Genomic DNA, 26662 nt, shown 5'->3' on the forward strand with positions numbered 1-26662 from the left:
GTACCCAGCGCAGGGATGGTCCCGGGTACAGAGGGATGTGGAGAAACTGGAGAGCAGTCAGTGGAGACCATTGACCTCTCCTGGACAGGGGGCTGAGGAGAGGAGACCTGGGCTGGGTTTGTCTTGTCAGGAGGAGGCTGAGGGGTGTCTAAAAGCAGCCCGTGACTTCTCGAAGGGTGGTTCCAAGCAGGATGGAGCCAACCTTTCAGTGGGGGCGGATGTCCCAAGCTTGGGCTTCCAGGGTGCAGATCAGGAAAAGGAAAAGCTCCCTGGCCGGGGTGGGGGGGTCAGCCCTGGGCCGGGCACTCAGAGCAGCGGGTCTGTCTGTCCGTGGAGACTTCTCAGCCTCAAGTGAAGAGCAACCATCCTTCTTCACTCCAGGCTTGAAGTGAAGCTGAGCAGCTGGACAAGGAAGCCCTGCTGTGAGCTGGAGGCTGGACTAGAGGCTTCAGAGGGTCCTCCTGAGCTAATTCTCCAGTGCAACAGCTGAACTCCAGCGCTTTCCCGAACAAAGATGCTGAACAGATTAACAAAGGGCTGAGCAAAGCATCTGCAGGGCCATGTCCTCAGCAGAGCTCCAGTCCTGGTGTGGTTCAGCTCCAGACTCATCCCTGGGAGAGAGGTGGAAACAGGCTTTGGTGCATCAACTGCTCAGCATCTCCTGTGGTGTCTCCTGGAGGCAGCAACCAGCTCTGTGCCCCACAGACAGCAGAGGGGTGACCTGGCCAGCAGGTGAGCCAGGAATGGCCCCTTCCAGGCAGTGCCCAAAACTCCAGGTGCTCAGTTGTCCCCTGCAGGGAGTGGGTCACCTCCTGGCAGCGCTCCTCAACGGGGTAGGCCATGAGCTTCCCTGGGGCGTTGGCAGGGATGGCGTTGGGACATCAGCCCAGGAGTGAGCGTGGTTGTCCTTCACCAAGCTTGGCCCTTCCATGGAGGGGAGAGGGAGCCCTGGTTGCAACCTGTCCCCTCCTGCTGTTGACCAGTGACCTACATCATGGGGGGTGCCTGGTCTTGTAGGAGCTGCTTTGGGGACCGGTTAGACCTTGGGTGAGATGTGCTTGCTGTCATCCGGTGTAGACCCCCTCCTGTGAAGCACCTTTGTCACTGTGGTCCTGAGGACAACCAGGAGAGGCTGGTGGCCTTGCAGACCCTGCGGTGCTGAGCGGCTGCTGGATCAGCCCTGCTGCGCTTGGTGCTGTGGGTTCCTCACCTTGATTGCTGCCTTTGTGGTTAATTATTGCCTGGAGGATGATGAAGGCTTAAGAGCAGTAGGTCATGGCTTCGAAGCCCTGCCGGCCCTGGGCCGAGCTTCCCGGGAGGGCAACGTGGGGCTCATCGGGGCCGGGTCTGCCCTGGAGGAGCCGCTTGGCCACCAGCAGCCACCGTGGCCAAGGAGATGATCAGCATCTTCCAGAGCCGGTTCCCCGGTGCAGCTCTGTGACGGCGCCCATGTGGGAGATGCTTCTCCACACACACGTGTGCCAGCCCCCGTGCGGGGGGGGCGGGGGGATGTGAGCCCCCCAACCGGAGCGTGACCTCGCGGCAGCTCTCCTTGGCCAAAACCAGCCTGGGGTGAACCCGTCCCCTCCATCCCGCAGCTCCTGCAGGGTTTGATTCGTTAAGGCTCTGCAGAGAGTTGACGGTAACGAGGTGAGGGCAGAGCTCGGGGGGGGGGGGGAAGGAGGAGAGTTGGGGCTTGTCCCCGAACTCAGGCCTGTCCCCGTCCTGTCCCCGTCCTGTCCCCGTCCTGTCCCATCTTCCCTCCTGCCTCTGACACTTCTGCACCCCCGTTTTTGCACAGAAGTGATGAAAACCGAAGCAGCTGCTGTTAACGAGGGTGTCACGGTGGTTTTTGGGGTGAGCGGGGAGGGGGCCCGTGGCTCCGCCGTGACTCCCCCCTTCAAACACTCAATAAACTTCCCGGCAGGTGAAGCCCAGTGCGTTCACTGGTGGCTTTGAGCTGCCACTGGGTCCCCAAAGGCTCTTGTCACCGGTGGCACATGAGCCAGGGGGGGGAGAAGGGAGCGGGCACGGGGGTCCGGAGGAAGGCGCTTGGACAAGAGGGGGCTCTACGGGGAGGGGGGGCACATGCCATGGTGGCTCCTTGATGCCCCGTGCAGAGGGGTTGGGTGCTGGCACACACGGGGAACCCTTTCCCGGGGTTCATGGTGGCCGTGGGAGGTGTGGGGGGAGGAGGTGGGGTGCAGCGATGTCCCTGGGAGATGTGGGGAGCGCCCCCCCCGGGTACTGGTGGCTGCTGGGAGGGGCTGAGCCGGGCTGGTAACGCAGATGGGTCAAAAAGGTTTGAAAGTGGGATGGGTTGTCCTGGAGGGGGGTGAGGGGGGTGAACTGGAGGTTCTGGACCCTCAGCTTGGTCTTTTGGGGGGGTCAGGGCTCTCCTGGGGCAGCTGGGCCCCAGGATGAGCTGGGGGGGCACCCAAGTACCTCAATTCCCGCAGTGGCTGAGCCGTGCCCCTTGTCCCCCCATCGAACGCCCGTGGGGACACCCAGGGGCTGGGGACAGCCCCGAGCAGCCCCCGGGGAGCAGGGCTGGGGGCTGGTGGTGTCCAGGAGGTCTCTGTGTGTCCCCCCCCGGCCCCATCTCTGCAATGGAAGCATGAGTTCCCCCCCCGGCCCTTGTCAGAGCATCCATCACCTCGGGGCTTGGAGCCCCCCAGTGCCCCCCAGGACGGTCCCTGTGTCTCCGGCTGCACCACATCTCCCCACGGGGCTGGGTGTCACCCTCCCATGATGCTGTACCTGTGTCCCCCCCCCCCCCCGCCCCGCAATAAACAGGAGTTTATTGGGGCTTTTCTCCCCCCAGAATTGTTCCATGGTCCCCAGGTGGGGAACGTGGCCACGCGGCACCCCCCCAAAATCGGGGCCACCCAAGGGGGGGGGATTTTTTTTCTGGTGCTTCCTGAGGGCTATGCCTGGCTGGGGCGGGGGGGACCCACAGCACCCCCGGGGGTGACGGTCCAGGACTGACCCACTTCCCCAGGTGCCATGGACACCAGCACCCCCGGTGTCACCCTCCTGCCCTGGACCCCTGGCTCCGTCCGGAGCCCCGGCACCGGCACCAGCTGGGGACCCAGGGACCGAGGACCAGCTGGGGGGCTCAGTGCTGGCTGGGGGGCTTCAGTCCCAGCTGGGGGGCTCTGATAGTGTCTGGGGACCCCAGTACTGGCTGGGGACTCGGTACCAGTTGCGGGCCTGGTACCAGTTGGGAGCTCCAGTGCTGTCTGGGGGGGCTCCAGTGCTGTCTGGGGGGCTCCAGTGCTGGCCAGTGACCAGCCGGGGACTTGGGACCAGTTCGGGACCCGGTACCAGCTGGGAGGGGGTGGAGCTTGGTCCGGGCTGGGGGGCTCCAGCCCCAGCTGGGGGCTCCAACTCCAGCCGGGGACCCAGTATTGGCGGGGGGGGAAGTACTGGTGCGGGAGGGTTTGGTACTGGCTGGGGGTACCAGCAGTGGTGTGCTGTACAGACTGGGGGGGGCTGGTACTTGGTGGAGTGGGTGTCCTGTACTGGCTGGGGGGGGACAGTACTGGGGTGGGGGGGTGTCGCATACTGGCTAGGAGGGCCGGTACTGGTTGGGGTGGTCCAGTACTGACGGGGGGCTGGTACTGGCGGGTGGGGGTCCTGTACTGGCTGGGGGGGCTGATGCTGACTGGGCCACTCCAGTCCCAGCTGAGGGTCTCGTACTGGCTGGGGGGGGGGCAGTGCTGGTTGGGGGGTCTGGTACTGGTGGGGAGGGGGTCCTGTACGGGCTGGGGGGGGGCTGGTACTGGCTGGGCCGCTCCGGTCCGAGCGGGGGGGCTGGATGCCGGTGGGGGCTCCGGTACCATCAGGGGAGCCCGGTAGGGGCTGGCGGGGCTGGGGATGTTGTACCGGGGGGGGGGGGGGGGGTCCGGTACCGGGGGGGGAGGGAGGAGGGGGTGAGGTGATACCGGGCAGGGTCCCGGTGCGGGCCGGGGGGGCGCTCCGGTGCTGCAATGCCGGGGGGTGCCAGCGGCGCTGCGGCAGCGGAGGGGAGGGGGTGGGCCGGAGGGGGGGGGGTCCGGGGCGGGGCGGGGCGGCCCCGGGGCGGGCGCTGCCGCTGCCGGCGCCGGTGCCGGTGGCGGCGGTGGCGGGGGGGGGGGGGGGACAGCACACCGGAGGGGGGGGGGGGCGGCGGGGCCGGTGCCGTGCGCGCGTGCAGGGGGCGGGGGCGGCGCTCGGGGCCCGGCGGCCGCTCCCTGCCCGGGCCGGGGCGGGGGGACGGGCGGGACGGGCGGGACGGTCCCCGGCTCGGCGGGCCCGGAGCGGCCGCGATCGGATTATGAGGGAGCCATGAGCCCGCTGCGGGGCTGGCTACTGGCCGCGCTGCTCTCGCTCGCCCCGCGGGCAGGTAGGTCCCGGTACCGGTCCCCGCTCCCCGCATCGCTCCCGCTCCCCGCATCGCTCCCGCTCCGTCTCCCGGTCCCGCTCCCGGCCCCGCCGCCGCCGCTGCGGCTTTTTCGCTGCATCGACACATTTTTCCGCAGCGCCGCCCCGCAGCGCCCCGGGAGGGGCCGGGCCCGCGCCCCCCCACACCCCCCCCCCCCAGCCCCCGCAACCGCCCGGCCCCGCACCTGCGCCCCCTCCCCGTCCACGGTCCCCACCCGGACCCGCAGCCCCGTCCCCTGGGTGTCCCCCCGCGGGAGGTGTCCCCATGGCAGCCCTTCGTGTCCTCTCGGGAGGTCTCCCTGTAGCAGCCCCCCCCCCCGTGTCCCCTGGGTGTCCCCTCCGGGAGGTGTCCCCAGAGCAGCCCCTCATGTCCCCTCTGGGAGGTGTCCCTATATCCGCTCCCCTGTCCCCTGGGTGTCCCCCCCGGAGATGTCCCTATAGCAGCCCTCCATGTCCCCTTGGGATGTGTCCCCATAGCAGCCCTCTGGTGTCCCCTGGGTGTCCTCCTCCACCCCAGAGGTGTCCCCACACCAGCCTCCTGTCCCCTCGTGTCCCCAGTGGGCGATGTTCCCATAGAGGCCCTCCATGTCCCCTCGGGAGGTGTCCCCATAGCAGCCCTCCTTGTCCTGTTGGGAAATGTCCCCATTCCAGCCCTTCCTGTCCCCTGGATGTCCCCCCTCCAGGATGTGCTGCTGTGCCCATACCCCCTCCCTCCCCCTCCTCCAGCTGTAATGGCATTCCTGGGTGCCCCCACGTCCCCTGGGTGCCCCCCTCTGGGATGCGTTGCTTCACCAGCCACCCATGTCCCCTGGGTGTCCCCTCCAGAATGTGCCACCCTATCTGAGGCCCCCTGAGCTTCCCCTCCCAGATGTGTCCCCGTACTGGTCCCCCACATCCCCTGGGCACCCCCCAGCCCATGCTTCCTGGGTGTCCCCTCCTGGACACACCACCCTGGCTGTCCCTTCCCCCCGCATCTCCCCCAGGCATCCACGCTGAGACCTGTCCCCATACCCAGCCATCCCCCACGTCCCTTGGGCATCCAGGGGGACAATGGGTGTCCCCTTTGGGATGCAATGCCACACTTGGGTCACCACCAGAGGAGGGTCCCCATCCCTCCTCATCCCCATCCACCCTGTGTCCCCACCTCTCCCTAGCCCCAGCCCCCCGTGTCCTCATCCCTCCTCGTCCCCAGCCCCCGTGTCCCGTCCCTGTGCCGCGGTGACCCGTTCCCCTGGCCCGCAGGTCCCGCCGCGCAGGCCGGCTCGCTGCAGCGGCGGCTGCCCCGGGCCGGATGGCAGGACGGGCGGGTGGTTTCCCAAATCACCCACCCCAGCAGGTTGATGGGGCAGAGTGCGGGAGGAGAAGTCCAAAAGCATCAGCTGGACACCAGGGTCAGGAATGAGCCAGGAGGAGGAGGAGGCCCTGTAAGTGAACCCAAACACCCCCCCCACCCCCCCATCTGCTCTCTTTCGGGTGTCCCCGGGTGAGTGGGCAGGTCCCCAGGGAGCTGCCATCGCCGGCCTGGCCGCACCCCAGCACATGCATGGCCACCGGCATCCTGAACGGGAGCCTTCATCCCCCTGGGGACCATAAAGCTCCCGGGGGGGCACCAGAGTGTGCCATGAAATCCCATTAAATCTGGGTGCCGGCACTGGGAGAGATGGAATGGGAGCTCGTGAATGGGCTCATGGCTCCGGCGCCGCCGAGGAGGGGTCCAGGCCACGTGGGAGCAGCCCCACAGTCCCACCGCTGCCGACCCCCAAACCGCAGCCGTTCCTTCCTCCCGGGGCTCGGTGCATCCGCGGCGGCCGGCGACCTGAACCCCGGGGCCGGCAGCCGGTTTGCTCGGCGTTTCGGGGAACCGCCACACGCACCCCATCCGGCACCGGTGGGGGGGGGAGGGGGTTGATGCTTTCAAAGAGGCGGCGGCGGCTGCGGAGGCCGGCGCGCATCGATCCCCCCCATTCCCGCCGGATAAAAGGCGAAATAATGAGCTGCAATTGCCGCAAAGGTGATTTAAACCCGGCGTTAAGTAAAACCGCCGGACGCTGGGAAGCGCCGGGGTGGCCGGGGGTGGCCGGGGGGTGGCCGGGCCACAGCCAGCGCTGGAGGGGTCTTAGGGAGGTGTTAAGCCGGGGCGTCCCGGGGGGATGGAGTGGCTGCAGATCCCAGGGGATCCAGGGCTGGGATCCGGTTGAGCCCCAGTGAGGCTCTCCGGGCCACGCTGCCCGACCCAGCGGGCACGGTTTTGGCTGGGGGTGATCCCTTCCCAGGGTCCTTGTCCCCGTGTCGCCGTCCTGAGCTGCACCCGGGGTCCCAGCGAGGGGACGGGGCAGCCCAGGAAAGGTTTGGCTTTCCCTGGCCAGCATTTATCCCGGCGCGGAGCCCGAGGGCTCCCGAGGGAGATGCCGGTGGTGATGGAGCCTGGCGCGTGCGGTGAGTTTGCCGGGTCTCAGGCAGGCGCCGCAGAGCGCGGCTCCCGCTGCCGCCGGCAGGAATTAGGTCAGGAGCGACGGGCGCCGCAGGGCGGGCGAAACGCCGGCTCGGCATCGCCATGGCTCAGCTGGGCCTGCCGGGGGGGGATGCTCCAGCGGCTCCCCCCCCAAATACAGCTCCTGAGGAGGTGGGCAACGGGATGTGGGTGCCCTCCCAGCAGCTCAGGAGTGATGATTTTGGGGCAAAACTCCAGCATTTTCCTTTACGTTGAATTGTTGGGGGTTAAAAATAAAAGCGCACCGTTAGAGAGTACGTTTGGGTTGGAGTTTTTTAATTATTTTAATTTTTAATGTCCTGCGGGGGGGGGGGGGGGGGGGCTGACGGCTCCGTCTCTCTTGCAGGGGCTGCATTTGGCCCGGGTGAGCTTCGTGGTGCACGCCTTCGGCTCGGCCTTCACCCTCGACCTCCGCCTGAACCAGTGAGTGCCCCGGGGGTCCCGGTGGGGTGGGGGGCACCCACCGTGGGGCTGGGGGCACCCCTGGGCAGGAGGGAGGGGGTGGAGGAGTCGGGGTTTCTTGGGGACGGGGGGTGGGTTGTGCGGAGCCGTCCCAGCGCCGGTACCGGGGCTGAGCTGGGGGGGGGTGAGGGGGGCCCGTGGGGTGCCAGCACCCTCCACAGTGAGGGGGTCCCGTGCCGGGGTGATGCCGCGTGCACGAGTGGTGGGTGGGTGCACCATGAGGGTGCTGCTGGCGGGGCCACGGTTGCTGTCGTCTCTCTCCTCCTCCTCTTCCTCCTCTTCCTCCCCACCACCGTGCCCTCTCACCCCCCGCCTGCTCCCCGCAGCCACCTCCTCGCCTCCCACTACGTGGAGCAGCACCTCGGCGCGGGCGGCAACGGCAGCCACAGCACGGTAAGCTCCGCGCCGTGCTCTACCACACCATGCCGTGCCGTGCCACGTTGTGCCGTGCCACGCTGAGCCTTGTCAGCTCTGGGGTTGTGGTGGCAGATTTCTAGGTCCAGGAGAAGTCCAGGAATGGCCACCAGCAGTTCCGCATCTCCACCTGGGTGGCCTCAGGGTAACCCCCACCCCTGAGGTGCCCAGCCCAGGCATCGGGGTGCTGCCCCCATGGGCGATGGGGGGCTCTCCATCCCTCGGGTGCTGCCGGGACGGGTGACCCCCAGGGTGCTCGGGCACATGCCGCCGCGCTGCCGGCCTTGTGGTGGCTGCTGTGGGTGCCGGGCACACCCCGAGGGCGACGGGCAGCCAACCCCAGAGCCACCATCTCGGGGGTGCGGGCTCAGGAGGAGATGCCGGCGATGGGGGGCAGCTGCCTGGGGGGCACCGGGCAGGATGGACACGTCCGGCTGAGCCCCCTCTCCCCGCTCCGCAGGGCGCAGGGGAGCACTGCTACTACCAGGGCTGGGTCCGGGGGCAGCCCCGCTCCTTCGCCGCACTCTCCAGCTGCCAGGGCCTGCAGTGAGTACCCCCCGCCACCCGGCGGGACAAAAGGGCTGTCGGGGGGAGGCTGCACCCCCCTGCACCCTGTCACCCCCCATCTCGCTTTGCAGTGGGGTCTTCTCGGACGGCCGAGCCACCTACCTGATCGAGCCCCAGGCGGGCGCCGAGCACGGGCAGGTGAGCGGTGGCACCGGGACCCACCGTGTGCCTGCCTCGGTTTCCCCAACCCAGCCTTACGGGTCTGGCTGCAGCTCGGGGACAGCCCTGGGGACATGGGGACATGGTGGTCCCCCCTCCCTGCTGTCACGTTCATGCATGGCCATGACACTTGTCTCCCTGTGGCAGGGCCTTCAACCACACATCGTCCAGCGTGTCCCCAGCTGCGCCCGACCGGGTGAGCCTTCGCGTGGAGCCAGCACTTGTCCCCAGGGACTGGTGACGGTGGCCCTGGTGGCCCTGTGTCCTGTGCCCCACCAGCTCTGTCCCTTCTCTCCAGGCTGCCTCTTCCCTGCACTGAACCAGCGCCTCGCGGGCGGGTTACCAAAGCTGCGGCGGCGGCGGCAGGTTAGTGGGGACAGGGGACATGGGGCAGGGGACAGGGACGCTTGACCCTGGTTGGTCTCCAGCTGCCGGCTCAGCCTTGCCTTGGTGGCCACTTGCCCACGACGCGGGTGCAGCCGGGCTGGCTCGTGGGTGCTGGGGATGTGCTTGCAGGATGCTGCTCCTGCGCGGGCTCGGGGACACCCTGGGGACTCACTGGGAAAGCCGGAGGGGATCCGTCCCCGAGCCCACCCAGGCGGCTCCTGCCCCCGCACCCCAAATACCCCTCAAAAGGGGTGAAAAAGCCCCTTGGCCGGGGCTGAGCCGTGGCTCTCGCTGGCAGGTCCGCCGAGCCCAGCACACGGTTCACAGCGAGACCAAGTACATCGAGCTGGCGGTGGTGAACGACCACCAGCTGGTAAGCGCGGAGGTGCCGGGGCTGGTGGGGTGGGGGGTCAAGGTGGCCCCCCCCCCGGAGCCCAACCTGGTCCCTGGTGTCCTCCCCCTTCCCAGTTCCTGCAGTTCCGCAAGTCCGTGGTTCTCACCAGCAACTTCGCCAAGTCCGTGGTCAACCTGGCTGACATGGTGAGAGGGTTGGCTCCTGGGGGGTTTGTCTCCAGGGGTTTGGTTCCTGGTCCCTGGGGGGTTTGTCCTCTGGAGGGGGTTTGGTCCCCAGCATCTGGGGGGTTTGTACCTGGGGGGTTTGTCCTCTGGAGGGGGTTTGGTCCCCAGCATCTGGGGGGTTTGTCCCTGGGGGGATTGTCCTGTGGGGGTTTGTCACCAGCAGCTGGTGGGTTTGTCCTTGTAGAGTGTCCCCAGTGGCTGATGGGTTAGTCCCTGAGAGAAGTTGTCCCCATCACCTGGTGGACTTGTCCCACTGGGGGTTTGACCCCGCTGGGGGTTTGACTCTGGAGGGCTTGTCCCCAGTGCCTGGAGAGTTTGTCCCTGGGGAATTTGTTCTCAGGGAATTTATCCCCAGAACCTGGTGCATTTGTCCCCAGGGGGTTTGCCCCCGGTGCCTGGTGGGTTTGTCCCTGGGGAGGGGTGTTTGTCCCCGGGGAGGGGGGGGTTTGTCCCCAGTGCCGTCCCCTCGCCCCTGCAGATCTACAAGGAGCAGCTCAACACCCGCATCGTGCTGGTGGCCATGGAGACGTGGGCCTCGGAGGACCGGATCCGGATGGGGGAGGACTCCCTGGAGACCCTGAACGAGTTCGTGAAGTACCGGCACGAGGGCCCGGCGGAGCAGAGCGACACCGTCCACCTCTTCTCGTGAGCGCCGCGGCCACGTCACCTCCCCGGGGCCGGGAGCCCCCGTCCCCTGTCCCCACCATCCTCTTCCTCGCAGGGGTCGGACCTTCCAGAGCAGCCGCAGCGGCACCGCCTTCGTGGGGGGCATCTGCTCGCCCGCCCGCGCCGGGGGTGTCAACGAGGTGGGTGCAGCGAGACCCCCCCCAACCATGAGAGAGGGCTGGGGACAGGGTGAGGGGTCCCGCGGTGACTCCCCCGTCCCTCCCGTGCAGTACGGCAACGTGGCGGCCATGGCGGTGACGCTGGCGCAGACGCTGGGGCAGAACCTGGGCATGATGTGGAACAAGCACCGCGCGGCGGCAGGTACCCGTCACCCCCCCGGGAGCGGGATGGGGACAGCTGGGGGACACCACAGTGCCACCAAGCTGGTGGCAGGACAGCCAGCACCCCCAGCCTGTCTCCTCTCCTCCCAGGGGACTGCCGGTGCCCGGACTCCTGGCTGGGCTGCATCATGGAGGACACAGGGTGGGTGCCCACTCGGGGTGGCACTGCCACCGTCCCCCGCCTGCCCTGTGTCACCGCTCCCAGTGTTGGCACGGCTGAGGGTGCTGGGAGCCCGGTGATGCCACCCGGGCGGCACAGGGTGGGTGACGGTGTCCCCTGTCCCCTGCCCCGCAGGTACTACCTCCCACGGAAGTTCTCCCGCTGCAGCATCGACGAGTACAACCAGTTCCTGCAGGACGGCGGTGGCAGCTGCCTCTTCAACAAACCCCTGAAGGTAACGGCCCCCCCCCGGACCTTCCCAACCCTGGGGTGGCCGTCACAGCGGGGGGGACATGCCCTGGGGGCTCCTCCAAGTGCCCTGGGTCCTCACGCTCTCCTCCAGCCCCTGCCACCTCCAAGCGGTGGCATCAAACCCCGTGTCCCCGGTGAGGGACAGCCCCTGATGGCACAAAGCAAGCGGTTTGGGAGGGGGTCCTCCCATCCCCTGGGGACACCATGCCCTTTTCGGGGGGGCTCACAGCAGCACCCAGCTCGGGGACACCCCCCCCCAAAGCATCTCTTGCTCTCCCCTCCCCTCCATCCCGGCAGCTCCTGGACCCTCCGGAGTGCGGCAACGGCTTCGTGGAGGCAGGAGAGGAATGTGACTGCGGCTCACTGGCGGTGAGCAGGGACCAGGCTCTGCTTGCCACGGCCACCAGCAGTGCCGGGTGGCTGATGGCGGTGCCGGGTGGCTGACGTGCGGCGGTGGCCGCTGTCCCGGCAGGAGTGCGCGAAGAGCGGGGGCAACTGCTGCAAGAAGTGCACGCTGACCCACGACGCCATGTGCAGCGACGGGCTCTGCTGCAAGGGCTGCAAGGTGCGGGGTGGGGGCGGGGGCTGGCATCCTGGGGGGGACCCGATGACACGGTGACCTGCCGGGGTCCCTGACATGGCCACTTCACACACATCACCCCCCCCCGCCCCGGTGCAGTACGAGCCACGCGGTGTGTCCTGCCGGGAGGCCGTGAACGAGTGCGACATCCCCGAGAGCTGCACCGGGGACTCCAGCCAGGTGAGCCGGGCTGAGGGGGACATGGGGGGGGACACGTTGTGCAGCCACGTGGTGTCACCTGTCCTCTTCTCTGTGTCCCCCGCAGTGCCCCCCCAACCTCCACAAGCTGGACGGCTACTTCTGTGAAAACGAGCAGGTGAGTCGGGTCCGGGGTGGTGGGACATGGCTGTGGGGCTCCAGAATGTCCCCGTGGGCTCCAGCCCCATGGCTGAGCCATGCACACGCGTGTGGAGTTTGGGGTGAGCTGGTTCCTGTGGCAGCCAGGTCCCTGGGGGGGGTGTGAGCCCTCCCCGTGCACCAGCTCACTGTCCCCACGCTGTGTGAGCAGGGGCTGTGGTCCCTGTCCCTGTGTGCATGGCCATGGATCCCGCATCCCGCACGCTCTCCCGGCAGCCACGGGCCGTGCGAGCTGCCCTCCTCCACGTGCAGCCGTGCAAACCTTCCACGCGCATGTGCCCTGAGCACCGTCCCCTGGCTGTGCACACACGCAGTCCCCGGACCATGCGGTGGTCCTGTGGCTGAGCACGGGGTGGCCACCATCCTTGCACCACCTCCGTGGCCACGCACACGCGTGTGCGAGCCCCTCCCCGTGACCCCTCTCCTGTTCCCCAGGGACGATGCTACGGCGGGCGCTGCAAAACCAGAGACCGGCAGTGCAACGCGCTGTGGGGCCGCGGTAGGTGCCGGCACCGGGGGGGGGGGGGGGGCTTTGCCAGGGCGGGGGTGCACAGGGGGTGACAAGGGGGTGACACCCGTTTTTCCCCCAGCCTCGGCCGAGCGTTTCTGCTACGAGAAGCTGAACGTGGAGGGGACCGAGAGGGGCAACTGCGGGCGCGAGGGCCTGGGCTGGCTGCAGTGCAACAAGCAGTGAGTGAGCCCTGTCCCCCCCTCGCCCCCGGCCGCGTCCCCTCCCGGGTGCCACCCGCCCACCCCGGCGATGCCACCGGTGCCTTGCAGGGACGTCCTCTGCGGCTTCCTCCTCTGCGCCAACATCTCGGGGGCGCCCCGGCTGGGCGAGCTCAGCGGGGAGATCGCCGCCACCACCTTCTTCCACCAGAACCGCTACGTGGACTGCAGGTGGGGGCCGCCGCCGTGGGGACGGGGACATCCCCGGGGTAGGGGTGTGGGGGGGTCCCGGTGTCACCCGCTCTCGCCGTCCCGGCGCAGGGGAGGCCACGTGCAGCTGGTGGACGGCTCGGACCTGAGCTACGTGGAGGACGGGACGCCCTGCGGGCCCGGCATGCTGTGTCTCGACCGCAAATGCCTTCCAGCCACCGCCTTTAACTTCAGCTCCTGCCCCGGCAGCTGGGACGGGAAGATCTGCTTCGACCACGGGGTGAGGGACACAGAGGGGGACAAAGGGGACGCGGCAGGGTGTCACGGCAGCCCGGGACGGGGTGACACTGTCCCCCTCCCCGCAGGTTTGCAGCAATGAGGGGAAGTGCATCTGCCGGGCGGAGTGGACGGGGAAGGACTGCAGCGTCTACGACCCCATCCCTGAGCCGAAGCCGACGGGGGAGACGGAGCGATACAAGGGTCCGTGCACCCCGCGGAAGGGGGGGCAGGACAGGCTCCCCGTGTCCCTGCTGTCCCCACGGGCTGAGGTGTCCCACTTTGTCCCCAGCCTCTCCCAGGGGGTCCCGTGTCCCTGTTCCACCCCCCCCCACCCCGGTGCCGTGGCTCCGCTGGGCGCAGCTGAGTCCTGTGTCCCCCTCCCCAGGTCCCCACAGTGCTGGGGCTGCCCTGGGGCTGTGTCCCCACCACCCCCCCTCACTGACGTGTGTCCCTGTCCCCTCCTCCCTGTCCCCTCTGTCACAGGTCCCAGTGGCACCAATATCATTATCGGCTCCATTGCGGGGGCCGTGCTGGTGGCCGCCATCGTCCTAGGGGGGACAGGCTGGGGATTTAAGTAAGCAGCCATCGCATGGCTTGTCCCCTTCTGCTGCTGGCACTGGCCACATGTCCCCCGTGCACTGTCACCACACCAGGGCCAGGCCCCTGCCCTGCTGGGGACATCCTGGGCATCCCTGGGTGGGGGCACCACCAGTTGTCCCCCCCGGCTGGGCATCACCTGCGATGTGGTCCCCTGGGGCTGGGGATGCCTGACCCCTGTCCCTGCCTGGTCCCTTGTCCCAGCTGGGTCCCTTGTCTCTGCCTGGTCCCCTGTCCCTGCCTGGTCCCCTGTCCCTGCCTGCATGTGTCACTGGGGGTTCACTGTCACCCCAGCTGTGTCCTGCCCGTGTCTGTCCCCAAGCATGGGGTGCTGGGGGAAGGCTGTGTTGGTGGCCCCCCATGTGTGTGCTCCTGCCTGGCACTGGGACACATCTGCTGCCTGTGGGGACACTGCGGGGGGTGGGGGGATACTGGGGTGGGGGGGGGATGACAGCGGCGACATGGGGGTGGCACTAACACTCCTCTCCTCTCCCCCCCTCCCCGCCGCCCCCCCAAGGAACATCCGCCGAGGAAGGTACGACCCGGCGCAACAGGGAGTGTAACCGTCCCCCCCCATCATCTCCTCCTCGTCACCGTCACTGTCACCGTCACCGTCCGGCAGCCTGACGGCGTGGGAGCCCCCCCGGCCGGGCCCGTCTGTCCGTGTTGCTGTGTGTCCGGCCGTGCTGTCTCCATCTCTGTGCCCACCACAGCTGAAAAGAGACGGCGGTTGAGGGGGGGGGCCTGGCAGCAGCCCCCCCCGTGCTGGCTCTTTTCAGCTCAGTGTCCCTCCCATGTGTCCCCCCTCCGTGTCACAGCCCCACACTAAACGCACCCCACTTCTGTGTTGCAGGTCCGGGGGGTCCTGAGTGGGGCCACTTTGCCCCACGCCCCACCCCCCTCCCCAGCGCCTCATTAACAGCAATTAAACGGGGCGCCGCTGCTGCCAAGAGTCCGGCCAAGGAGGAGAGCGGGGGGGGCACCTGGGACCACCCCCCCCCCCCCGACCCCCACCGCGTTGCCACGAATGTACAGGCCCCCCGGCCCCCGCCCCGGGGCTGGCGGCGCTCTCGGCACCGGGATGAATGTACCTGCGGGGCCAAGCGGGGACCCCCTTTTAGCCCCCCATCCCCCCCCCTTTGCCTCCTCCCTCAGCATCTTCCAGCTTTGGGGCCTGGGTCCCCCAAATGGCAGGCCAGTGTACCCCAGTACCAGGCCAGCAACACTCCCCCCCCCCGCCTCAAAGCGCAGGGCCTGGGAGTCGTGTCCCCCCACCCCAGCTCTGGGGTGGAGTCTATGGGGGGCCAGGTCTGCACCCCCAGATGTGCCCCCCCAAAACAGCTCAGCAGCACCCCCATGTGGGGTATGTCCGCCCCAAATGTGGGCTGTACCCACCCAGCCATGGGTCCTCGATGTCCCTGGCGGTGGGCACAGGCACCCACGGGTGCCCAGGCTCTTCCTCCGGGGCAGGGGCTGCCCCCTTCACCCCCCCCAGCACAGGCAGGTGAACCCCAAACTGGTGGCACTGGGGTGGAGGGGTGGAGGGGGCAGGTGACAGCAGGGCCCACCCTGGGGAGCTGGGGTACAGGGTGAGCCCTGGGCTGGTGGCAGGTGGGGCTGGTCGGTGGGTGGCATATGTCACCCCAGCCCCATGGCAGGGTGGTCACAGCACCCACTGGGTGTCCCCCCTCCCCATGGCAAGTGGGTGGAATGTGTCACCCTGTCCCTACGGCACATGCCACACGTCACCCTGCATGGGGTGGCTCTGTAGGGCCACCCAACCCACAGCACCACGGAGCACCGGGGGCCACACTGGTCCCTTCAACCACTGGTGACACTCAGCGTTGACGGGTGGGGGGGAGAGAGGACACCTCTGGTGACACTCAGCGGGGGGATGATGGCAGTGTGGGGGTGTCCCCTCTGTGTTCTCCCTCACCCAGCGTCCCTGCCTGCCACAGGCCCCTTCACCATGGAGGCACAGGGTGACCAAGGGTGCCCCCAAGCCCATGGCTGAGGCACATGGTGGCCCCCAGCGTTGTGTGACAGACCAGCTGGGTGCCTTGGCTGTGGTGGCACCAGATGGGACAGGTCACCAGTGTGCCAGGGTGTTGGGAGGTGACAGCGGGACATGGGGTGGCTGGATGTCCTCAGGCTTGGCTTTGGAGGTGGCTCTTCATATGGCATATCAGTAATGGGCTGGGGGACATGGGGACATGGGGCCACCACGGGCACAGGGGGGGTCTGGACCAACCCCCCCCAATCTCTATCACTGTCACCACAATGTCCCCACAGCTGTCACAGCCACAGTGCCGGGGCAATCCCCGCGGCAAGGGGACACCCCTGTTTCAGAGCAAGAAGCCACCATTGTCACTGGGTTTGGGGACATTAATATATATATATATAAATATTGGGTTTTTTTTCTTAATGATTTTAACGCTGTATGGTCAAGCGGTGCCGCCGCGGATGCACCGGGGAGGGCCCGCGGCCGGGCCGGGGGGTGCACCCAGTGCTTCCAGAGCCAAGAGAGCAAAACACCCCCCCCAGACACCCCCCCGCAGCAGGCTGAGCCAAAGGGCCCCATCCCGGCACGCGGCGGGGGGGGACAAGCACACCAGGGCGGTGACAGACCCCCGCCCTGCCAACTCACCGCCAGCCGCACCGCCGTCCCGCGCCGTCCCGCACCGCCTCGCTCCGCGCTACCGCCCGCAGCCGGGACCCGGCCCCAGGTCGTGGCGGGGGGGAAGGAGTTCGGACGCCCCCCGGACGCCTGTGCCTCGTCTCGCGCTCCTGCTTTGCACGCGCTGGGAGTCACCGTCGCTGGAGCCGCCGCGTGGTCCTGGCTCGGCTCCGGCCACGGGAAGGCTCCTGCAATGTCGCAGAATTTATTTACAATAAAGATTTGGAAAACGGTGGGGGTTCTGCTTTTCACCGGTGCCAGGGGTGGGAAGAACGGTGTGAATTCCACCTGCGAGGATGCGCCGGTCCCTGCTCCCCTCCATCCCACCGATGTCCTCCCCATATCCCACACTCCGCCCTGGCCTGTCCCCAAAGGCTGGCAACATCCCAACCTTCATGTCCAGCTCAGGGGTCCCATCACACGGAGATGATGGCCCATGGCGAGTGCCACCGAGCTGCCTCCCCCTGACCCTGCCCCACCGTGGGGACATGTGGCTGCTCCCGGTCCCACCACAGAGATGCTCAGTCCTGTGCCTGTCCCAGCACGAGGTCACGGCCCCATCCTGTCCCACCATGCGCACCACTCGCTGTCCCAACACGGTAACCGGTCCCTTGCCCAGCTCTGGGACACAAGAGCAGTTCACTGCCCCATTGCAGGGACACGGGGCCAGGTCCCTGTCCCCTCCAGGGACACCCCAGGCTCGGTGAGCTCCATGCGGGGTCCAGCCTGGCTTTGCAGTGGGGTGAGAAAAAGCTGGCAGAAGGAGAAGCAGGGATGGGTCCCCAACTCCCAGAGGGACCCAGGAGGATGGAGCATCCTCCCCTGGGACCAGTCCGGGTGATGCTGAGCTGGGGCTGGTGTGGAAAGCTCAGCACAGTCGGACTGACAGGCACAGCCGGGCTGTTTGGCACAACCGCACTCCTTGGCACAGCCAGACTCCAGCTCGGAACATCGGCCACGAGAGGGCTCCCCCAGCCCAGTCCATGGACTGGATGGCGCAGGAGATGATGCTCTGACGTCCCCAAGATGCTCCAGGGCCACACACGCCCCTGCAGCCCCCGGCCAGCGGGACAGAGGCTGAGGACAAGGGCCCAGGCTGGGGAGGGGCTGCAGCCACGTCCCCCCTGTTCAGGGGTCCTTTGACGGTAAAGTCAGTGGCAGACGGGGGACACCACAGGAGCACCAGCCCCCCGCAGCCCTGAGCAGCAGCAGGAGAGGCCCAGCACCCCCTGCCCACGGAGGGTCTCTGGGGAACCCCCTTCTCCGCCAGCCAGGGACGACAGGCGGGATGCAGGACAACGGACACTGCAACAGCCCACCCCGGAGGGGCCTGAGCCCCCAGTCAGTGGAGCTGAAGGTGCCCCTCACCCTGCAGAGCCCCAAGGGGACACGTTCCGGTGTCCCCCTACGTGGCGTGGCACAAAAACACACCCGGATTCACCGGGGCCCACACACACGATCCAGGGTGCTGGGGTGGGCGAGGACAGGCTGCTGGCTCTGCCCCACTTGCGGTGCTGGGGGTGCCCAGGAGCATCTCGGGGCAGTGCCAGGGTGCTCTTTGGGGTGCTGCCTCCCTCGGGGGGACACCCAGCCCCAGGCAGGGTCCCCTCTCCCGGTTTGAAGAGGAGTCAAGTTCATCTTATTAAAGCAATCACCATCGTCCGCTCGCTCTGTCCCCCGCGGCTGCGGCCTCGCGGGAGATGGCATGGCGGGGGTGGAAGATGCTGCTGGAGCCTCCGGCCACAGCAGGGAGCTGGGGGTGAGCACCCGGCTGAACCAGCGGGGGTCTGCGCCAGGAGCTACCCCCATCCTCGCTGCCTCCGCAGCCGCAGTGTCCTCCCCACCCAGGGCAAGGCTGGGAGCAAAGGGCGCCGATCCTCCCCCCGCCGCAGCGGAGATGTCTTCATACCCCTCCAGGATTTTAGGCGGAGATTCGCCACCAGATCGGCTGAGCCACATCTCGGCGAGGAGCTATTTTGGGCTGGTGTCTAGATACCAGCCCGATGAGTGAGCCAGAAACACTCCAGATGCACAGACTGCTTCTGAATCTTGAGGTATTCGGGGCCTGCAGGGTCAGGAGGGCAAAAAGCATGAGTTAAACCCGGCCCGGCTCCGCTCTGCAGCCCCACAGGGTCACACAGCACCCACACCACGCGCTTAGGGCAGGGTCCTGCTCACCGGCACCGCTGCGTGTGCCAGGGACACTGGGGATCACAAGGACACCGTGGTGGGGTTGGCCATGCCTAGTACAAGGGAGATGCTCCTTGGGTAGCTCCCCAGGACAACAAACACTAAGAGAGAGTAGGGTCCGGTGCCCAGAGCCGCTCGATGCCCCAGGCCACCGCTTCCCTCCTTCACAAACTTCTCCAGCTCCTTTTCAGCTTCCTCCATCACATCACTCGGCTCCTGCGCCTTGAGGAGCTGCCCCGAAACGTGGCGCCCAGGCTGCCGGATGCCGCAGCGTTCCTGCCCATCCTCAAGCTCCTTCTCCTACTCTGAACCCGACGGTTCTATGTTAGAGACCGTCCTCGCGCTCAGCTCTGACCCACACTCCCCACCCACCGCTGCCAGATTTTAGCCGTGGTCGCTGACGGTTAAACACAGCGGCCGAAGGAGAAGCCACAGTCTCCCATTCCCGTGCCGGTGCCGAGGTGCTCCTCCGACGAAGGCTGCGAGGTCGGCATCGGCTTTTGGGTTCCCCCGAGCTCCCTTGCAGAGCTCTCCCCAGTCCCGCTGTGATACATCCCCCCAGGAACACAACGCACCCGAAAGGACCCGTGGGGAGCAACGGCTGGGGCTGGCCTGGGCTGCGTCTGTCGGAGCAGCTCTGACTGATGAGGACAGACTCAAATCCGCCCCTCTTTTCCCTGAAAACCCCAACGAGCCTCTAAGGGTGGACCTGCCAATCTCAAACACCTGCTATGTGCAAAAAAAAATAATAGCAATTCCTTCATTATTAGTAAAACCAAAGAAATAAGAAACCAACTCTTCCGCAGCCGCCCCGGTGTCTGTTCCATTATGTAATGGGAAACCCTTGAACCTAAAGTATCTCCGGCTCCTTTGGCTGCCGAAGCTGATGATTGACCATCTGGCTGTGATTTTTCAGCTATAATCTAACGAGGCAGATCTTGCTTTTAGGGTGCACGTGAGGAAGAAAAATCCTCAAGGACTTCCCAGGAACGTGGTCGCGGCAGAGGCTGCGGCATGGGGGGCCGCCACGTGAGCGGCAGCTTGCCTGAGCAGAGGGAGGCTACGATTTTTCAGCTCTCGTGCTCCTAAAGAAGCCGAGACGCCTCGGTCAGCTCTTGAGAGCAGAGGGAGCCGTCAGATGGTCAGGAGGCAACGCACGGGGAAACGTCCTCCTGAAGGGAGTTTTCTTTGGGGGATAAATCACAAGCGAGAGAAAGTCACACCCCAAATACTGGCTTCACAACGCAGCCGAAAAAAACCCACATCCTCATTTTCCATGCAAACAAATGAAGAACCCGAACTGAACTCCGACCACAAACCAGGACATGGGTTTTCCAGCTGGGAAACCCTCTGAAGGCTGACACAACCGCACGGCACAGAAGCCATCCCTCTGTCTCTTCCCTGTTGGAAGCTCTTTGGCCGCGCACCCACACCCTCCAGCAACAGGCGCTTTCTACTCCAGTGCCGGTGCTGGAAGACAGCGTGACTTCTTTCAGCTGCGTCACTCCCGGATCCTGGTGGGAAACTAAGGTCTGGAGAGGGAGAGAGGAGAGAGGGGAAGGGAAGTGTGGAGCCCGCTCTGGCTCTCCCCAGAGTCCCCCAGCACACGGCATGGCTGGGACAGAGCAAGAGCAAAGCAATCCCCTTGCTGTGCTAATCTGAGTCGAGGCTCTTATTTGGTGCCTGGAGATATCGCAGAAATTCACCTTTTTGTCACCATGGAGAAACCGCGCAGGCAAACAGCTGAGAAACGGTCAGCAGGAGTAGGCACACTTCAAGTGAAAGCAGATCCCAGCTCTGTCTCGCCCGCTATGGGAATTGTGCTGTTCAGGCTCCTGCTGGAAACAAGAAATGAGTCAGTGCGGAGCAAAGAGGCGGTTCGGGGGAAAGCGGCGAGCACCCCCCAGCAGCCTCGGCTCCGCGCGTCTTACACAGCGCTGTCATCCCGATGGGGCTGCGGCGCGCTGAGCAGCACCCAGGCACACCGGGGGCAAGGGGAGCGGCGGCGGCTCCAGCCACTGAGGGTTTGCCGAGCACAACGCGGCTGCAGCGGAGGCAACTCGAGCTTCGGGTGGACCAGGAGGATCTGGAACGGGTTAGACCGAACAAAATTCACAGGAATTTTGGCCAATGCTTGTCACAGCTTTGCAAACACAACAGCTCGTGGTGACCACTCTCTTCTCTTCAGTTGGGGTACTGAGCTCATTTGGGCTAATAAACATACCCGGCGCTACACGGCGCTGGAAGCATTTTGCATGGGAAGGCTGGGTATCGTTCTGCTTTTAGCTAAACACAGAGATATCAAAGCTGGAACCTTCTGCTGACCGATCTGAGCCACCGCTGACCCCACGTCTAATGGCAACGAGGAACCCTCAACAGCAGGGACCAAGGACATGAGCAAAAAACCAGACTTTCCAAGCCTGCACACAAGCCAGACACACATCAAAATCGCTTTTAAAAATTCTTTAAGGGTTAACGAGTTCAGGTGGGGGCAGCTGGTCCCTGTCCCATGCTAAGGCTGCTTCAGTATCCCCCCAACACTGCAATAGCACTGACCCTGCAAAGTCAAGGGGGGGAAAGAAAAAAGAAATGAGCTGAGCCTCCAAGGTCACCTGAGCAATGGGAGGGAGGTGAGAGCAGCCCCGTGGCACTGGGGGCAACAGCCAAAGGTGGATGGGGATAAGATGGGGCTGCTCACAGCCAGGGGACACCCACACGCCGGGGGCGACGGGGTGGCTTTTGTGTCAAAGCGCGGCTGCATCAGTAGCTGCTCGCTGGCCAGAGGGGCCCAGGGGCTGGAGGAGCAGCCCAGCGCCTCAACAGCCCCCGCCGACACGGGCAGGGAAGGATTTCTGCTAGCCCAGAAGACAGCCAGTGGCCTGAAAACGTGATTGAAGGCTGCGCTGCGCTTTGACTTGGGCTGCGCAGCCGCCAGCTCTGGGGGGAGGGCGAGAATATCCTGGGGGAAGCGGGGGAAACCCAGTTCCTTGAGTCTGTTATGACTAGACTGTACAAAACAATTTCCAAACGCCCTTTAAGAAGCAATCTCCTGCTGGCCAGGAGGCTGGCTGCGCTGCCTTGTAGGTCTTTTCCAGCTCAAAGGCTGTGTGGTTCCAGGCGTGGGCCAGCCTTGCCGCTGCTTTTTATCAGCCGTCCCCCCCCGAACGCTTGAGTTCACATCTCTGCCGCCGGTGAGCTTTAACCCGCACGCAGCCGAGGCGCAGAGAGGGGCTGACTCAAAGAGCGGCGGCCGATGGCTTCTGGGATGGGGCGTGCAGGGTAGGGGCAGCCTGTTTTACAGCTCAGCAGTTCAAATCCAGGTCAGCAGAGTTTAACTGGGAATCCCCAGTGGGCCCATTTCACCTTGTCAGCGCAGTCAGAGCAGAGACAGACGGCAGCCGCACACACCGGGACCCGCGTGGCACTGACCCCCGCATGGAACGGCAAGCGCGTCGTTAAGCCCTCGTTAGCTTATGTTAAACCGCAGGAGTCAGGGATCAGAGATGGCTGAGTTAAACTAGCATCTCCATTTTCCTGTTTTCCTCCTCTTTTCTTCCTAATCCTTCTTAAGAACTTAAATTCGTAACTACAAACCAGCCATTTATTTAATTAGCTCGGAAGTCTCCTGAGGTCTCGGCTCTCCTCTCGGGACACCGGCAGCACCGTGGCACAGCGGGTCACAGCCCTTTGTGGAACCATCTCTCCTTACCCCTGCACTGGCGACTGCCACAGAATCACAGAATGCTATGGGGTTGGAAGGAACCTCTGGAGATCATCCAGTCCAACCCCCTGCCAGAGCAGGGTCACCCAGAGCAGGTCCCACAGGAACGTGTCCAGGTGGGGTCTGAATGTCTCCAGAGATGGAGACTCCACCACCTCTCTGGGCAGCCTCTTCCAGGGCTCTGCCACCCTCACAGGAAAGAAGTTCCTCCTCATGTTTAGATGGAACTTCCTGTGTTCCAGTTTGTGTCCATTCCCTCTTGTCCTGTCCCTGGGCACCACTGGAAAAAGACCGGCCCCATCCTCCTGACACCCACCCTTTAAGTATTTACAGATGTTGATCAGATCCCCCCTCAGTCTTCTCTTCTCCAGACTAAAAAGACCCAAGTCTACTTTTTTTCTGGGATCTCCTTTCTAGCAAGGATCTTCTCCTTCCTTACTGGCCACCAAAACACACATACAAATGGGAAATGTCTGAAATCCTAGCACTGCAGAGGATCACAACTTACTTTTTTTTGTTAAAAACACAAGCGGGTCATTATGCAACACTGCTGCTCCCACCAGCTCGTCAGCAAGAAAAGGCAATGGGTGGCAAGAAACCAGATTGCAGAGCCACCGATTAAACCAGAACTTCAGGGTCGTGGAGTCCCCTTCTCTGGAGATCTTCAAGCCCCACCTGGATGCAGTCCTGAGTGATGTGCTCTGGGCAACCCTGCTTTGGCAGGGGAGTTGGACTGGAGGATCTCTAGAGGTCCCTTCCAACTGACAATTCCGTGATTCATCTCACAGCCCCGTGGCACACTCCTGAGCTCATCCCCTCCTGTGATGGTCCAACAGTGAACTGCCCTCCTTCCCCCAGAATAGGGGGAAAGGATACTCAGGGACAGTGATCTAACAGACATGCTGATGAAGGAAACTTCAGGGCTGCCTGAGTTTTCTTGGAAATACCACGTTCTGGGTGAACCAAGGTGTAAAGCTTTCCTGCTTGCTCTCTGTCTCGCTACACACTTCTAACAAAGGGCAAAAGTGGCTATTTTTATACCTACAGAGCTCCGTGGTCCCCAGTCTGCCCGGCAGCACCGCGCCGCTATCGCAAGACACGCAGCAGCAAGGCCTGTCCTCAGACAGGAGAGACACTGTACAACGTCAGACTGTGCCGGGTGGGTCGTGCTCACGCTCTGCATGGAGGCAAATCATCTGTCTGTACCTCAATCCCCATATTTCATTTAATAAACTCATTTTCTTTTCATACAATCACACCTCTCTTCTTGCTTTCGAAGTCTCTTACTGCTGGAAGGCTCCTGGCCGTGTGTCCCCCCGTGTGCCATCCCCCGGCCGGCTGCAGGTGCTGCTGCGTGATCTGGCAGCTCTCCAGCCACACTACGAAACTCCTCAATAATAGGCATTCTTACCCATTTTCAACAGAAGCACTTCTGGCCCCCACCTTTTCGTGGGACTGGAAATGTCCCGAATTTCTCTTTAGTTTGCTTGAGGTGACCCGACACCTGCAGGAGGGCTGAAGAGAGACATTAATAAAAGGGACAAGGCTGCTCCCATTTCCACACCAAAAAGCAGGTTTTTCTCTGGGGAGGGGGGTCACTGAGCATCCAGGTTCTGCAGGGTTGTAGCACCAGTAACGGCAGCTCCTGTCCCCAAACCTTCACCGCCTTTACAAGGCGCCTCCCAGTTCCACGCTACCTGCAAATTCCATTCGTACTTCTGATAACCGGGGGCGGGGAAAAAAAAAAAAAAAGAATATCAAAATATCAAAAATTTCAACCAAGAGATCAAAATATCTTGGTCTGAGGACCAAGAGCACAGTTCCTTCTGCCCTCCAGAATGGCCTCCAGTGGTGATTCCCTGTTCTCCCTCCTGTGCCCCCACCACCTACAGCACTGCTCTTGGGAGAATAACCCCTCTTATCTGGCCAAACAGTTTCCTACACCATAACAAGGCGGTGACTGATGTCCAGAATGTTTACATTTTACCACTTTCCTTCTCCGAGTCATGTGTCTCGTCACAAAATTTACCAGAGCAATCCAGTCCTAATTTTCAGAGATCCTCACTTTTTTTCCACGGCTCTTTCCACCTCATTTTAAGAGCCTTTACATAACATAGCATATATAACGTATCTATAACATAATGTATAACACATTGCACATTTATGTAAGCCAAGTTTTCTATTTTTCTTGTGGAAAACATGGAAACTATACTCGCAGGGAACCCCTGTGTTCCTCTGGCAGCTGACCGTGCTCTGGCCCCAAGGCCACAGAAATCCAGCGTGATGATGTCATCACACTGACTTTTCAACAGCTCCCTCAAAGACCTTTCGAAGCGTTAACGAGTTTATTCCCAAGCACGGTTGACTAATCAGCCCCGTGTTCTGATTCATGCTTTACACGTCAGATAAGGGGCTCTGTCGGGGCTGGAGGGTCACCCTCAGCGCAGCGGGATCCAGCTCCAAAGGGCCGGCCTCTTACGGAGGATATAGAACCTATAAAACATCCAACATACCTGTGAACAGAGCACTGGCCTCCAATTAGCGCTGGAACCAATTAATGAAAGGTGGTGCTTTGCCGAGCAAGCTCCAGGAAAGCTGATTCTGTCCCAGTGCTCCTCATCCTCCTCCGGGCAGGTCCTCTGGGTGACGCTGAGCTGGGTACGGCGTTTTCGGGGTCTCTTCCCTCTGTTAAAAACCACTGACAACCCGCAAACTCCTCTTTATAACTTCAGACTTTCACAGCGTTTTTCACCAGTGCACACCAGTGGGACTTACTGGTGTAATCCCAATTAATGCAAACGCTCAAAGGACAGAGCGCAAAAAGGATAAGAAGCTCTACAACGCATTAAGTCTCAATTTTTTGTATAAGACATAAGAATATATGCAGCAACGAGTCAGAGTATTATAATACCAGCTTCAGGAGAAAAAAAATAAGGAATACTGCTATCAGCAATGTAAAGGGAGAGGGGAATTTCGTTGCAGAGCTTGGAGTCATCACATCTAAATTCAGGTATCGTGGGTCCAATCTCCTCACCTCCTTCCCTGCACAAAAAGTCCAGGGGAATAAGAGCCAAAGGTGACAAGGCAGCTCCAGAACTAGTGACACACACGTACTGACACTGCTGATAGCGACGTGTTACCAAAACCATCTCCCACACAGAACAGGCTTTTAAAAAAGTTTTCTGAGAGTAGATTTTCAGGTGATTTCAAGTTTATGGAAAAAAAGATATAAAAAGCCTGGCAGACATTCATTAATGGGAATACCGAATTTCTGGGGACAAGAAATACCCAGAGAGGGATAAAAAAGTAACTCGCTTAAGTCACAATATGTCTTTAAATAAGATGAAAGCTGAGGAGTTGGCACGATGCTTTCCAATGCTCACAACAGAGCTAAAATACATCACCGCCTCTTTGCTGACTTCAGAAACTTTCTTCATCACCAGAGATGGGGATCCTCGCTTCCATCCGAACACCGGGACTAACCTCCTGGGCACAGGCGTTTCCCACGAAACAGGGGTCTGCGTGGCTCCAAAGCAGAGGGATGGGCCCCATGCCCGGGCTCAGGCTCCGGCACTCACCACGGCCATCGCTGGGTGCGCAGCTCCTGCCTCGGCTCGTCCAGGCTTCGCTCCCGCCCAGAGGAGATCCAGGCCAGGAGGCAGCAGAAGCCACAGACCCCAACACGGGTCATGGGTAAAAATCCCAGGGTGTAACTCTGCAGTTCTGCCCCGGGGAAGCAGCAGGCTCAGGTCCACAAATGGTTGACGCATCCTTTGCCAAAGAATAACCAAACCGGCCTGTTCAAGAGAAAAATACAAGGGAGGAGGAGAGCAAAATCTGAACTGTACAGAAACTGTCCCACAGCCCCAGCGAGCATTGAGCGGATGCCTTTAAATCCCCTTTCTAAGGCATTTTTCCCCAGCTATCAACACAGAATTTGCACAACACGGATAATGTCACGCTGTAGAAAACTAAATGTCATTTTCCAAGCAGTGATGAACTGATATTTGAAGTCTCCTCTGATACAGAGGAAATGAATGGCAAGCCCCGAAGGAGCGGAAGCCCCCGAGCTCCTTTCCGTGCTGCTGCAGAAAGGTGGTTACATCTAGTTACCCGTAAACAGCAAATCATAATTTAATTCACGCAAAGGGATCGGTTTTTCAGGCACTGTTTCACGGTAACTGCCCAAGGCACAACGCAGAGCACCTCTGACTCACAGGAATTAGGCGCACGGCGAACGCCCCGAGAGCAAACGAGGGCATCTCAATAAACAGCTCCTTTTGGAAGCAACCTCGCACTGGCAAGTGATGCGCCCGCTATCAAGAATTCTTGAATTATTAACAAATCAAGCTACAAGAAGAATGGCGTAATTGCTACAGGATTGTAGCTAAACTACAGGCAGGAACACTTAACGCCAACGATATTAAACCCCTAGCCTACACTTCCAAGGGGAAAATCACTCTGCAGAGAGGATGGAAT

The 26662-nt window shown here is 63.2% G+C and overlaps 1 protein-coding gene across 2 annotated transcripts; it reads left to right on the forward strand.

The window, feature by feature from the left end:
* The first annotated feature begins 4329 nt into the window (after positions 1-4329).
* ADAM11 (ADAM metallopeptidase domain 11) lies at positions 4330-14158 on the forward strand. 2 transcript variants are annotated; one of them, XM_074163019.1, is made up of 26 exons: positions 4330-4387; positions 5668-5849; positions 7263-7339; positions 7705-7771; positions 8253-8338; positions 8431-8497; positions 8666-8714; positions 8817-8884; positions 9204-9278; positions 9374-9445; positions 9963-10129; positions 10206-10290; positions 10381-10471; positions 10582-10633; positions 10787-10886; positions 11201-11272; positions 11376-11468; positions 11583-11663; positions 11749-11799; positions 12276-12339; positions 12431-12530; positions 12621-12740; positions 12831-12999; positions 13085-13199; positions 13482-13572; positions 14113-14158. In XM_074163019.1, exons 1-26 carry the CDS (start codon positions 4330-4332, stop codon positions 14156-14158), a joined length of 2298 nt encoding a protein of 765 aa, XP_074019120.1. The 2 variants fall into 2 exon arrangements, with proteins under 2 accessions (XP_074019120.1, XP_074019119.1); XM_074163018.1 differs by having other exon boundaries at positions 5668-5847; positions 7225-7339.
* The last annotated feature ends 12504 nt before the right edge of the window (positions 14159-26662 follow it).

This window comes from Numenius arquata, chromosome 23, assembly GCF_964106895.1.
Source record: "Numenius arquata chromosome 23, bNumArq3.hap1.1, whole genome shotgun sequence".
NCBI classification, from domain to species: Eukaryota; Metazoa; Chordata; class Aves; order Charadriiformes; family Scolopacidae; genus Numenius; species Numenius arquata.